The 12790-nt window shown below is 40.8% G+C and overlaps 4 protein-coding genes across 4 annotated transcripts in view; 2 read left to right on the forward strand and 2 right to left on the reverse strand.

Moving 5' to 3' along the window:
- Nucleotides 1-3031, reverse strand: part of osgepl1 (O-sialoglycoprotein endopeptidase like 1) — a 4242-nt gene extending 1211 nt beyond the window's left edge. The window contains exons 1-6 of the mRNA XM_022740962.1: nt 2629-3031; nt 2152-2539; nt 1848-2052; nt 1169-1317; nt 284-414; nt 118-189 (exon numbers count right to left, since the gene is read on the reverse strand). Of these exons, the coding sequence (XP_022596683.1) occupies nt 118-189; nt 284-414; nt 1169-1317; nt 1848-2052; nt 2152-2539; nt 2629-2840 (1157 nt within the window). The 5' untranslated portion in view covers nt 2841-3031. The remainder of the gene's footprint in view (nt 1-117; nt 190-283; nt 415-1168; nt 1318-1847; nt 2053-2151; nt 2540-2628) is intronic.
- Nucleotides 3032-3264: 233 nt separating this feature from the next.
- alkbh6 (alkB homolog 6) lies at nt 3265-6180 on the forward strand (the record flags this gene model as incomplete). The annotated part of the gene is made up of 2 exons (XM_022741281.1): nt 3265-3352; nt 4296-6180. Coding segments are annotated over 2 exons (798 nt in total), but the record flags the coding sequence as incomplete, so codon positions are not given.
- adat3 (adenosine deaminase, tRNA specific 3) lies at nt 3274-7583 on the forward strand. Its single transcript, XM_022740499.1, has 2 exons — nt 3274-3352; nt 6474-7583. The coding sequence occupies exon 2, from the start codon at nt 6489-6491 to the stop codon at nt 7518-7520; it is 1032 nt and encodes a 343-aa protein (XP_022596220.1). The 5' UTR covers nt 3274-3352; nt 6474-6488; the 3' UTR covers nt 7521-7583.
- Nucleotides 7584-8194: 611 nt separating this feature from the next.
- Nucleotides 8195-12740, reverse strand: ormdl1 (ORMDL sphingolipid biosynthesis regulator 1). The gene is made up of 4 exons (XM_022740500.1): nt 12471-12740; nt 10887-11066; nt 9637-9788; nt 8195-9313 (listed from the first exon to the last, which is right to left on the reverse strand). Exons 2-4 carry the CDS (start codon nt 11058-11060, stop codon nt 9178-9180), a joined length of 462 nt encoding a protein of 153 aa, XP_022596221.1. The 5' UTR covers nt 11061-11066; nt 12471-12740; the 3' UTR covers nt 8195-9177.
- Between the last annotated feature and the right edge of the window lie 50 nt (nt 12741-12790).

Consider the following 12790-nt stretch of genomic DNA (forward strand, 5'->3'; position numbering starts at 1 on the left):
CAGTGTTCATTTAATCAGCAGTACAGATAAATTGGCCCAGAATAATTTGGTTTGGTGTCACAATCGAGTTTTTGCTTAAATTCAACATGCAATCCTCTTCAGTGTTCGGCGACTTACTTTGGCTCATAGAAGACGTCTACATTTGGAGGCAGTATCCCTTTCCCTTCTCTCAGGCGCTCAACTCCGTTCCTGGTTAAAAAAAGAAATGATCCAGGTCACAAAATCTGATAAAGTATGGCCCCTGTGATAAAGCATCCACTAATGATCGTGGCAGTACACACACCATGCAATCATCACTCCGTTGTCAGTGCAGAATTTGGCTGGAGGACAGAGGAGGTGTAGCCCTGTCGTCTCAGTGATAACGGTCAAAGCCTTTCGGATGTACTGGTTGCTCGCAACTCCTCCTGACAGCACCTAGAAAAACAGAGTTACTGATGGAAGCTTCAAATCTCAGTGTATGCACAATGTTCTTTGATTTGACGGATAAAGCTGCTCTTATTCTATCATTATATTTCATCAATATGTCTATCATATTGTCAACAAAACACAATGTTCTTGTTTTCCTTGAATACATAAATCCTTAAAAAAAGGGTCTCAAATAGAAATTTCATTTTTTATAAAAAAGGCTCAGTAATTTCCTAAAACAGCTGAAAACTGTTTTGAAATATTATTCAAACAGGAGGAAATGGTGCATTTGTTGAGGACTAGTTACAGCTGCAAGTTAATTAACATTTGATCGAGTAATAATAGAATTATTGTTGACAATAAGAGAAATATAGAATAATCACCAGCCTTATTGTTTAGTAAGTTGTTATTTAGATCTACTGTACATATCCAGTACACTGTTGAGGCTTTTATCCACAACCACTAAAGTATGAGCAATCTAGAGTCCTTTTTAGGGTCTTTCAGTCCTTGTACACACAGGATGAAAAGATCAGAAGTGAGATAAGATCTACGACCACAAACCGAGCATACATTCTTTCATCAACCCTCTAATTAAGGAAGTTAAAATTAGATCTATTATCATATTTATCAAGAGCAAGTACCCAATGATTATGATGCTGGTGGTCAATGCTGTTGTCATATTGCTCTGCGAGGTCAATGCGAGTGCTGCAACAAACTTATTTTCATGCATGAACTGAAGTACAAAGTGAAGTAATGCACTCACCAAGGTGGGACTGCTTGCTGGCAGCAGGCCGTTTGCCTGACAGAACAAGATGGCGCGATGTGTGCGCTTTGCAAGATGAGTGGCTACAGTGTGCTGTGTGGCAGCCGCAATGTCATTCACACATGACAGTAATGTCCCCTGTTCTATACCTACAGAGGGAGGAAGCAAAAGTTACAACCAGGCAAACTAGTAACAAAAGGAGCTAAGTACAATTTTACTGAAATAACATTATCAAGAGCTTGAAATGCACGTTCTTCTGATATGTTTCTGCTGAGCAAAAGAAAAATGCAAATTAAACTGCAAACTGCCAGTTTTTACTCACATGAACCCGACAAACCTCTTTTCATTTTGTATTTTTTTTTCATCGCTGTAGCTTTTCTTATTTCTCAGATTCATAAACCTTTTGACTTGTCATGGTAGGGAAAGCACAGGTGTTAGTAATAACATTAACGACTTGATCAATGCAGCAATTAATGTTATTAATTACACCTGTGTCTGACGAGTCAAAATGTCATTGTTAAAAAATATATTATACTATCCATTTGTCATCTTTTATTTCCTGGAACAATCTGGAAGTGGAAGTAAACTTTTCACAGAGTTAATTTAAATACTGGAAAAAAATACATTCATGTTGAAATTCACAGGTTACATGGATTAGGTCATTCAGGATACCTCATACCTTCCTCTGCCTCTTTTTTCTTTATCATCATTGTAACTTGATTCCGTAGTCCAGCGAAAGAAAAGCAACAGTCGTGAGTTTGTCCCATAGGCGTCGTGAAACGGAACCTCATCCTGTCACCGCTCTTTGCCAGAAGCTCTATAGCTTGTCCTCCGCTTAGTGTGGAGCACTGTGGGTGTTTTGTGAGGGACAAACGTCTTGCCACCTGTGAATCCACACAAAAACAGTATTTGTTTGTCTTGATTATAACAAATTGAGCAGCATGGCCACCAACATCAGCTCAATGTTAGTGTGAAGGTGTTACTTTATCCAGTATGTCCCCTGGAGATTCATCCAGAGAGTGACCCAGAAGCAGAAAGTCATCGACTCCTCGGGCCACAGCAAGAAGTGAGTGACCACCAGAGATGAGCAGGACCAGGAAGGGGAAGGCGATGGGGTGAAGCATCCTGGCGGTCAGGGCGTGGGCTTCCATGTGGTGGATGGGGATGAACGGCTTGTTGTGCTGTCTCACAAACCTCTGACTGAACGTAAGACCGATGCTCAAGCTCAGGGCCAAGCCCGGCTTCACCGTGGTGGCCACTGCCGAGAGCTGACTTGGGTCCACACCGCTTCTCTCCAAAGCCTCCTGGACCACACGCTCTATGTTTTCACTGTGGAGTTGTTGTGCCACTGTGGGGATGATGCCACCAGTCCTACAGTATTTGAGAGGGGATATTGCACGTATATTAAAACAAATCCCTAAATAGTGACCCTGATAAGTGAATGCAGCTCTGACACCCACCTCAGATGTACTTCTTTCTGTGAGTGTAGAGACTCTCCCAGTATTGCACCTTTCTCATCCAACACAGCAGCTCCAGTGTCATCACAGCTTGTCTCAATGCCCAGTACCAGTCTGGAGCAGGAGGCTTTTCCATATGAAGGAGAGCAGCAAAATGTGTGTCTTAACTGTAGCAGCCTCTGCAGGTTTTTAACTTTTGAAGGGAACATGGTCATTAACCCTGTGTAGTCGAATAACTCAGGGTGACCTCACCTCCGTTCACATTGAATGTTAAACTAATAGAATAAAATCAAATAAATAAAGTAGAATATTCCAGCATTGTCTCATTTGGTTTCACAGCAACAGAGCAGGAACTAAAAACATACGAAGCACAGGCTTTTCTTGTTGCTCTTTCCTGCTCCAGCGACGTCTGGCTGTGTCACATGTAAATAATTCCGTGCAGCGGCAAGTTTGTGACCTTAGTTTAAGTACAGATAGCTAGCCAAAAGTCACAAACATAAAGATGGGACAATGATTTAACGTTATAAATGTCGAACTTATGCTTTTTAAAAATCTAATGATTTTGAAAAATCATTTAGAAAATATCGCATGGGTCCAAAAAAAATCAGATATTTTCTTGTGGGGGGGGGGACACTTTAGTTGGGTGCTCAACAGAATAAGCATGGAGTCGAGAAGATAGACTCTTTCACCAAGCGCGATTTCCTTCAAAGTATCGATCTGAATAAAGGTAAAGTTTCATTTCGTGATGATATCCGTGTTTAGGTTTCTGTATTGTGCTGCGCTGTGCCGGGGACATTACAAAGATGGCGGTGTTTCAGAATTTGAGAATTTGCCTTTTTCGTGGGCTGTGCTGCCTTCACGGGCACCAGAAATGTCGTTCTTCCCATAAAACAGTATAATAACTCAATAACAAAGTGGTCTATATAATATATAATTGTATATGTGGTGTACGTAGAGTCAAGATATTAATGTAAGGTCTGGTATAACTGAAATAAAAACACCAAACATACTGACATTGCTCTTTAATGACACGGCATCATCATGCAGCGATGACTTGAGGGATTACCAGCAAGAATAACCACTAAAAAAGCTGTTTAAAAGCCTCCTCTGAGGTAATGTTTCCGACCAAATTAACTTTAGTTTAAAAATAATCGTTTTAACACTAGAAAGTTCTTATGTACCACAATATTGAAGGCACGATGTCCATTTGTCAGTGATTGTATCGGGGGATTTCCGTCGCAGCTTGGATTTTTAACCGCAGAAGAACAAAACAGTGTTTATTTCATAGATGTCAGTGAACTTGTAATGAACCATACAATCTGGTGACGGTTTCTGTGTAATTTACTTTAGCAGAGTGAATGTAAAAAATTTGAGGAAGCAAAAATATGCTAATGCTATCAACATACACGGAAATGCACTGGATCACATGGTAATTTGAGGGCTGTCCTGTTGCTTGCTCAGATTTCATTATTAGATAACTTGAACCAGACCTGTACGTTTTGGTACATGTCTTAGACATTTCCCTAAGATTTTCAGTTTTTCTTGTAGTCGTTAACAGACAAGGCTGTGGTACACTTTATTCTCTTGTTAGCCACCACCAGGGAGCTTAGCCAGCATTAGCCGTTTTTGACCTACGTTTTAACATTAGTATTATCTTGACTTTTCTAAAGGAGACATGGAACACCCAACTTGTATTTTGGAGGAAATGAAGCAGTTTGTCGTACATGATGCCCTACCAACAGTGCATTACATCCCAGATTTCATATCAGAGGATGAGGAGTCCTACCTTCTACAGCAGGTGTACAAGTCTCCAAAAACTAAGTGGACTCAGCTGTCAGGCCGAAGGCTTCAGAACTGGGGAGGGTTACCACATCCCAAAGGCATGCTGGCAGAGAAGATTCCTGACTGGCTGCAGACATACTGTGAGAAAATTTCCTCTCTGGGTGCGTTCAGTGGGAAAACAGCCAATCATGTGTTGGTGAATGAGTATAAACAAGGAGAAGGGATTATGCCCCACGAAGACGGCCCTCTGTACCACCCTACAGTCACCACCATCAGTCTGGGCTCTCACACCCTCCTTGACTTCTACACACCTGTCAGCAGCCTGGAGGGCGATGCTCCGCAGACGGAGGAGAACCGTTACCTGTTCTCCCTGCTGGTGAAGCCGCGCAGTCTTCTGATCCTGCAGGATGACATGTACCAGCGCCTCCTTCATGGCATCCAGGCGTGCGCTCAGGACACGCTGACAGACAGGGTGGTGAACCTGTCGGCTGCCGGGGCCCTGCCAGGAGACACACTGACCCGAGACACAAGAGTGTCACTGACTATACGACACGTGCCCAAAGTCATGAAGACAAAGTTTATACTGGGAAGGAAATGAGGAAAGACTGAATGATGACCTGATAGTTTGTTGCAGTACAACATTTACATACATAATGTCAATGGGTGTGTAATCTAGGCTGCTTTATGAATTATTGAATTGAATTATATTGCACATGTCTACAATGGATCACTTCTAGCTTTGTGAAAGGCCTGAGCTGCCTCAGGTGATCTCACTGTACCTCTGAAGATGTGGTAGCTTTTTTCTTCCTTAGTTTTCAGTTAAATGATTGTCAGAACCAGAATGAGTTTTTTTTGATTAATGAAATACTTAATACAGCAGGACATGTACAGCATTACATACATAAAATAGATATGACATAATAATATTGGTTGTGTATTGTTTACTTTATGGATTTACTTAACAAAAGAGCTCAACCAATCCATCAGAATGGCTAATATTATCAGCTGATGTTAGCTTTGCACAGATATATTGGTATCAGCATATGTGTTTACTAATAAATAACATGAAACTGCAGCACACAAAGGCCAAAGATATGAATGAGGTTCATTTAGAAACGGTGTCATTCCTAGTTTGTCCACCAGAGAATAGTGACAAGTTTATTTTTACTCAATACATATCATTCATCATCACATTCTTCATCACAACTCTTTAATGACCAAATTTGAAGGGAAACGCACCACACATTTACACATGAAATTCATCTTACTAGTCAGGTGGTGTACCAGACAGCCTATGGAAGCAGTTGTGTAATGTATTCACTTAGTCATGTCTGAGAAAGTAAGTGACAGAAGTTGCATTATGGGAAATGTAGGATCCAGTGTTTTCGGAGCTTGACCCATACTGGGGAGTAGATGTCAGGATATCTCAGCCTCTGCTAAATCTGTCTCTTAAGAATCCATCAGCCTTATGAAAGCACTTAATTTATCCTGTAAGGGTTACTTATCAAAACTGTTTATCTTACTAGATTGTAATCATACTTTTTTGTTTAAACTCTGATATGTAATATCGGTTTCTGCCTCAAACTGTCAGAGCCAGCTGGGCTCTGCTATAAATATCTACCTTGCAAAGTAACTGTGTCACTCTGTGTTTGTTTTTGTTCATGTAATACAAGTAGTTAATGTGACAGTATTTTGGTGTTCTTTATGCTACAGATGAAGAACAGGTTTCACTCAAAGCCCTGCAGAAATGCATCAGATAGCAGTAGCATATTACATATGCCACCTATTAAACAGAGAGATTATTTATTACAAATTCACTGTTATCTCTGAAGTTACAAGTGGCTTGTTCATACTGTGAGTGATGAGACCACAAAGTCGGTCAACCTGACTGTTAAAATACAGAAATATGCAAAGCCACAATTCAGAGGTTGCGGACTGAAGCTGTTGTATTAGAGAGATCAGGCTTAGTTTGTGTCCCACATTTTGGGGTAGGCTTTGTCATCATGTGCTCTTCCCTGCAAATGCACTCACTGTGTTTGACTTTGGTGTGAAATCATATTTCACAGGAGGACGCCAGAACAATGGAGCCACAGATGAAACGCTGGAAAGGGTCAGAGTTTGACACAGACTCCTGGGTTGCTTATCCTGTACTGTCAGATGAGCAGTCACAAGATGTCGAGCTGGTAGAGGCGTTTGCTGCACCCATTGTCAACAAGAAGGAGACCTCTCGACTGGTCAGGGAGCTGAACGGCCTCTACCCGTTGGATGGCCTTCAACACATCAAGCGGGTGCGGGCATGCAAGGAGAAGGACAGCCCTCATCCTCTGGAAGTCCTCGTGTGCCTTGTTAGTGACGCACCAGACAGGAAGGCGGTCAGCATCGACTCCCTGCTGCCCTCAGATGGAGTTGGACGTGATGGATTAGGTGAGCCTTTTGTGGTTAAGGTCCCTGCACGTCCCCCCTTGACCCGACCTCAATTCGAGCTGGCGAGCAAACAGTGGCCCACTTCCTTCCATGAGGACAAACAGGTGACGGTCGCGCTGAGAGGAGAGCTCTTCAGTCCACCTCAGAAAGCTGCAATGCACATGTACATGATGTCTGCAATCGCTGCTGCCAGAGCTGGGAAGGAGATGGGGATGGAGGCAGTTGGGGCTGTAGTGGTCAACCCAGCTACGCAGACGATCATTGCAGTGGGCCACGACTGCCGAGGCGACCATCCCCTTCATCACGCAGTCACGGTCTGCGTCGACCTTGTGGCTCGGAGCCAGGGCGGCGGATGTTATTCCTTTGACAGATACCCTGCTTGCCGATTCACTTCGCCAACCTCAGATACTTTTCAAAACGTGCCTGACGCAGAGGGGAGCTCTCAGCCGTACATATGCACTGGCTATGACCTTTATGTGACCCGAGAGCCTTGTGTTATGTGTGCCATGGCACTGGTCCACTCTCGGATTGGCCGTGTGTTCTATGGGACCGCCTCTGCTGACGGGGCATTAGGGACAAAGTTCAAAATCCACTCACAGAAAGATTTGAACCATCGCTTTGAGGTTTACAAAGGAGTCTTGAGCAAGCAGTGTGAGGGTCTTAACAAGCTGGACAACCACATCTTATAGTCAAAACCACTGTTTTATGAAAGCAGTTATTTTAAATAAAGTTTTTATTCATATGGTGACTGTTGTATTGAAATGTGTGTGTGTGTAGTTGAAAACCAGTAACAAGTTTCCCACCATGGGGCTGACTTCCCATTGGATGGGGATGGTTGACTGTGACTTAGACTTGTTGAAGCAAAGACAAAGTCGGTGACAATGAAGCTTGACTTCACTTGCACAGTAAATATTATGATGATGATGATGATGTAGTGAATTATAATAACAGCTGCTGCAGAGTCAAGTTTTGTTTATTAATTTATTAATGCAAAGCAGCTTATTAAGCTGTTACAACTCGTTCATTTATTTTTAAATCAGAATCTGAAACAGAAATAAAATTCTATGTAAGTGTTAAGATTTTCTAAAGTTTAACAACATTGAAATCAGAAAAGTTATAATTTTCTTTGTTCATAGAGGGGCTTGAAATGCAGGTGATGAAACTGCAGTTGACTAACAAAAAGTGACATTGTGTGTCCTTGTTTTTTTTATATATGGGATCAGTATCCACCAACTGGCAAAGCATGTCGGGTTTGTATTCTATGTCGTATACAAGACATTTTTCAGATAAGTGTTAACAATTTTGATGATTGCTTCCAAGCTTCTTCCTTCTTATTCCAACATGCATATATTTTACTGTAGTCAACAAACCAGGTTGGGTGGGAGTTAATGGTTGTCCTGATAAGACTCAGATTGTCACAGCTGAGAATTCTACTGTTTATGAAAACAGCTCGCATCAAATGCAAGTTGTGAAAAACATTCATGTAAATCCCTCAATCTGAGAGCTTCCTTCAATCACTTGACATTGGAAACCATGCAATGCACAACAAAGACATGGAACATTTGGAGGGCACAAAGATTTTAATAAGATTAAGAACAAGAAATATCATGAGTACTGTGAGCTATGGCCAAACAAAGCAGAACTAGCTGCTTTAATGATAGCAAAAAGTCATAATCCGAAGAGAGCAGCTACATATGTGAAACTTATCACAAAGACACTGTAGACCTCCCTCACTAAACACTTTACCTGACAACAATAATTTGTCTCGTTTCTACATACAGGACATAACATTCACACAAAAGAACTGTACAATGAAAAAAAAAAACATTGCCCTGTTTTGATTGAGTTACAAGTGAGGAATGATTCACAAACCATGCAAATAAAGAGTATGATTCCATTCTTCACTTAGCATGAACAAGTTTGACGCCCATTACAAAATGAGAGTGTACCAATAAACGAGCCACAGGCTCCTACCCTTAGGAAGTAAACATCTTTGAAAAATACATTTGGGACATCTTTGTGGCTACAAACAGACTCACACCATGTCAACTGAGGGCAAAGAAAAAAAAACAAACTCAACCAAAAGCCTCACTGATGCCTGGGCCAGCCCAGGTCTATGCAGGCCAAAAATACATCATTAAATATTCACATAAGTTAGTAATGCATATGGCATCCTGTCATCTACAAACATACTCCTGTTTTTTTTTTAACATTTCATCTGCAACCTGATAAATCTAACGACGACAGTGACGTTTACACAAACTGTACGACTTAGTACACACATCGGCGGTACAGACTACATAGGAATTAACTTCGGTTGCTATGAGGCACAGCATTTACAATATCTTAATACTTATTGATGCCGAAAATTCTCACTCCGTGTAGTTGTGGCAGCTTGGGAATCAGGACGCTCAAAAGTGAGGCAGTGTTTATCACAAAGTGTGTCGTGTCATACTTTGTGTAGAAACTTGCCAGGAAGTATCTGAGGAGAAAAATAGAGGGATTAATCCAAAAATAAACCACAAAATCTCTAATATGAGAAATAAGCAGCAAGACAAAACAAAGTGTGCAAGACATTTGCTTGTACATGTGCAGAGATTATATAGATTTCAGCTTTCATGACTATTCCAAAACATTTAATGCTGTAGTCATGATCAATGTTTTTTAAAGCTGAGGATGAAATCCAAGTGGTAGTCAGCGTGAAAGACCTAGGCTTTCATAAACACTTTAAATGTTACACTCCTATATTGATGTCTAAAGTATCCATCAGTGTAAAGACAGAATCACAGGATATGCGATACATACAGAATGATTGGAGAGATGGTGAAGAACTTTCTAGATGAGGTGAACTGCACGCCGTAGTCGAGCTGTTCCCAATGTGTAAGAAGTCTGGCTTTTCCTTGGTCCGGGGTCTCAAAAGGTGTGCCCTTCACCGCATGCATAAACACATACATTCCCTGTAGAGAGAAAAGCTTAGGTCAACAGTGCAGCAATTACAGTGTGTCATGAACAAGACCTTTGCAGGCTGATTAAATGCAGTGACCCATTTTCATTTTGTTTTCACCAGTATAACTTCATGAAACTGATGTTGTTGCGCAACATTTTTTCACAACTGATTCACTTTATCTTAAATACTGTAGGATTTTAATCATTAAAGCGTCCCAGCTGCTGTAATAAAGTCTGTGGTTACTTTCCTTTTCTCTGACAAACTAGAGATTAAAAAACCACCAGCTCAGGGTCGGGCTGCTGCAGGAGTTTTAGTGTCTGAACTGCAGAATATTTAAGGCAGAAAGGGCATGATGAGAGAAATCCCAACAGAAACAATGTAGATCTTGCCTGGTGCTTGTGGCACATAGGTCCTCATGTGCCAAAAAAAAAACAAAACAAAAACAGTTGAATAAGATGATCTCTTTTTATTGCAAACCAAGTTTGCTATCTTGGGAATGACACTCATTTCTAATTACACGCCTGCCTCTGTGTCAAAACACTGGAATTCAGCTTTAAATGGAAAACCTGCATTACAGAGGGAAAAGTAATAAAACTGAAATGCTGACATACGGCTAAGGCATAATCAGCACACTGCTGTTGTATTGTGAGGAAAACAATAGGCTATAGTTGACCTTAGTTGTTACTGTTAATAGCCTTCCATATTGGCTGTGATACACAATCCTTGTAAACTGCTTCGAGCTCGCATTATTCAATGATGTCACACACATCGACTTTGTTTCTTTATTTGAGGTCAGCCATGTAACAATGAAGGGTCAGTTTTGTCTACAGACCTTATGTGGAGTGGACAAGTTTTAATAATAGGTCACGTGTCAGGCTGCCACAAGGACAGCCTCCCCAAAATAGAGCATATTTCAAACAAGCACACACAGGCACAGGCAAGGGAGAGGGGAGCAGACACCAGCCTGTTTGGCTAAGCATGCAGGCAAGATTCAACTGGAAGCTTCATATAACTTTTGGCTAGTCGAAATAGATCATTGTTTTCAGAGCGATTTGACAATAATCTGAATTTTGTTGGTTTGTCTTCTGAGGGTGAGAACGTAACTTACAAAGTTGTGAATGACATTAGTTAGAGTCCACACCACTGGCACACTGAAGAAGGGTATGCTCAAGAGCACAATGTGAAGTATTCCAACACCAAGCGCATATGTCAGCCAGATCCCTCGACTGTTCATCACTCGAGTGTTTGGGTTCACCTCACTGTGTGCCACACCCACATTCATTCTGGTCTGTGGACAGAAAAATAAATAACATTCACAAAATACTGTTTCACTTTTGTGTAACGTTTATAGTCACTCTTATCCTCTTTATAATTTACTGGAAGAACTTAACATTTTAAGGTTATTAAAAACTCAACTTTCTATTCTACTTGCTTACTAATGCTTCTGTAACTTTATCTAGATTTTCTATGGTGTTTGTCTTAATGATCATTTGTGGCCTTTTGTAAGTACTGCAAGGGATTAAAATGTCAGATCAGTGTTTTGTAGTAATATCCATTGATCCGGCATTAACTGTTAAAATAAGCTCTGCATCCTACAATCCTGTACGAAGTTTTAGAAACACCCAAAATGTCAGTTATACTCATAATAAATGCTAAACAAATAGCATCTGCAATAACAATATGCCTTGAAGTTTAACTATCACCATGCAACATTTACAATTTTCTATGCAATATACCTATATTTGAAGTAGCAAATCATATCACCAGAGTAACACTGCAGCACTTTGCTCTCCCTGCAAGACTAAATGTGATAACAAGAAAAACTTCTTTTGCAATCTTCTTGAACTTTGCCCTGTGGCACACTTTAAGCTGCTTGACTGGATTAATGGAAAGGAACAAAGCTTAATTTGCAGACATCAAAGGAAATGATGACTTAATTTCCACACTCCCAACCAACTGGGCCTGATGCATGCCATGTCACATTACATTTTGGTATTTGGTAATTGATAACAGTTAAAAAATATGTAAAGGTACACGTATGAATGAGACGATATTTTAAAGACAACTTACCTCGTTTATTCTTAATTCATGTCTAAAATCACATGAGGTTTAGCACTAGGCCAAATGACTATTCAAGTGTGAAATAAAGTTATCAGCAACATTTGGGATACTGGTGCTCATCTCAGTCGATAGAGATTCTAAGTTAACACATGGAGTAACAGATGCATATGGTCTGATAACATATCTGATAACAAGACCATTTACTCGTACAAAGTAAGTCTCTGCAACGACAGTTCTGACAGACAACCGCAAAGAATCCTTAAACATGATTTGAGAAAAGTTACACACAAATAACAGTCACTGGCTCAGACTATTTGCTGATTTGCCGATTAGCAGGACTGTTAAAATAACTACGTAAACAAGTACATGAGAGGAAATTGACTACACGTCTTAGTGACTTCATGTAAACGAGTACAATACATTTCGTAATGTCTAGCATGCCCTGCTAAGTAGATGTGTAAACATTAAACGAGCCATAGAGATGTTTTCGTTTCCAGTACATAGCCCGACCCAATCCACCACTATTCGTAAACCAAGTTGGTCAGCATCATTGCGTAAATCATAAACGTTAAGTAACAGTATCTTAAATGCTTGAACGTGCTAAATAAAACACCCGGCGTTGCAAACTTACAGGTGGTAGCGAGCAGTGGAGGTATTTAAACAGACGAGGTGCTATGGAGAGAAATGGTTTATTCCCTTGTTGATGTGTGCAGATCCTAGGGTCTGACAGCACGTCGTAGTCTGACCCCGGCGGAAGTAGACGTGGTTTCAAGGCATCAATACTGGGGTATTTGATTCCCTATTTTGACTTCTCAGGCTTGGTCCTTCTCCTGCAAAAGTCATTCGAAACAGCCGGTTATGTTAAGGTTTAGAGTACATGTATTACAGTTAGGGTTAGTCAGAGCTTGATTGTGTTTCGTTTTGGTGCGGCAATCCTCCCGAAAACTGGGT

This window comes from Seriola dumerili, unplaced genomic scaffold (assembly GCF_002260705.1).
Source record: "Seriola dumerili isolate Sdu_G_001 unplaced genomic scaffold, Sdu_1.0 BDQW01000052.1, whole genome shotgun sequence".
In the NCBI taxonomy this organism is placed as follows: Eukaryota; Metazoa; Chordata; class Actinopteri; order Carangiformes; family Carangidae; genus Seriola; species Seriola dumerili.

What these genes read in the sequence shown, in the direction of transcription:
- ormdl1 (XM_022740500.1), bottom strand. Translation starts at nt 11,060, where the DNA reads ATGAATGTGGGTGTGGCACACAGTGAGGTGAACCCAAACACTCGAGTG. An exon ending in CTAATGTCATTCACAACTTT is followed by an intron (nt 9,789 to 10,886) that starts GTAAGTTACGTT and finishes TTCTCTCTACAG; the next exon opens with GGAATGTATGTGTTTATGCA. An exon ending in ACCATCTCTCCAATCATTCT is followed by an intron (nt 9,314 to 9,636) that starts GTATGTATCGCA and finishes TTTTCTCCTCAG; the next exon opens with ATACTTCCTGGCAAGTTTCT.
- adat3 (XM_022740499.1), top strand. Translation starts at nt 6,489, where the DNA reads ATGGAGCCACAGATGAAACGCTGGAAAGGGTCAGAGTTTGACACAGAC.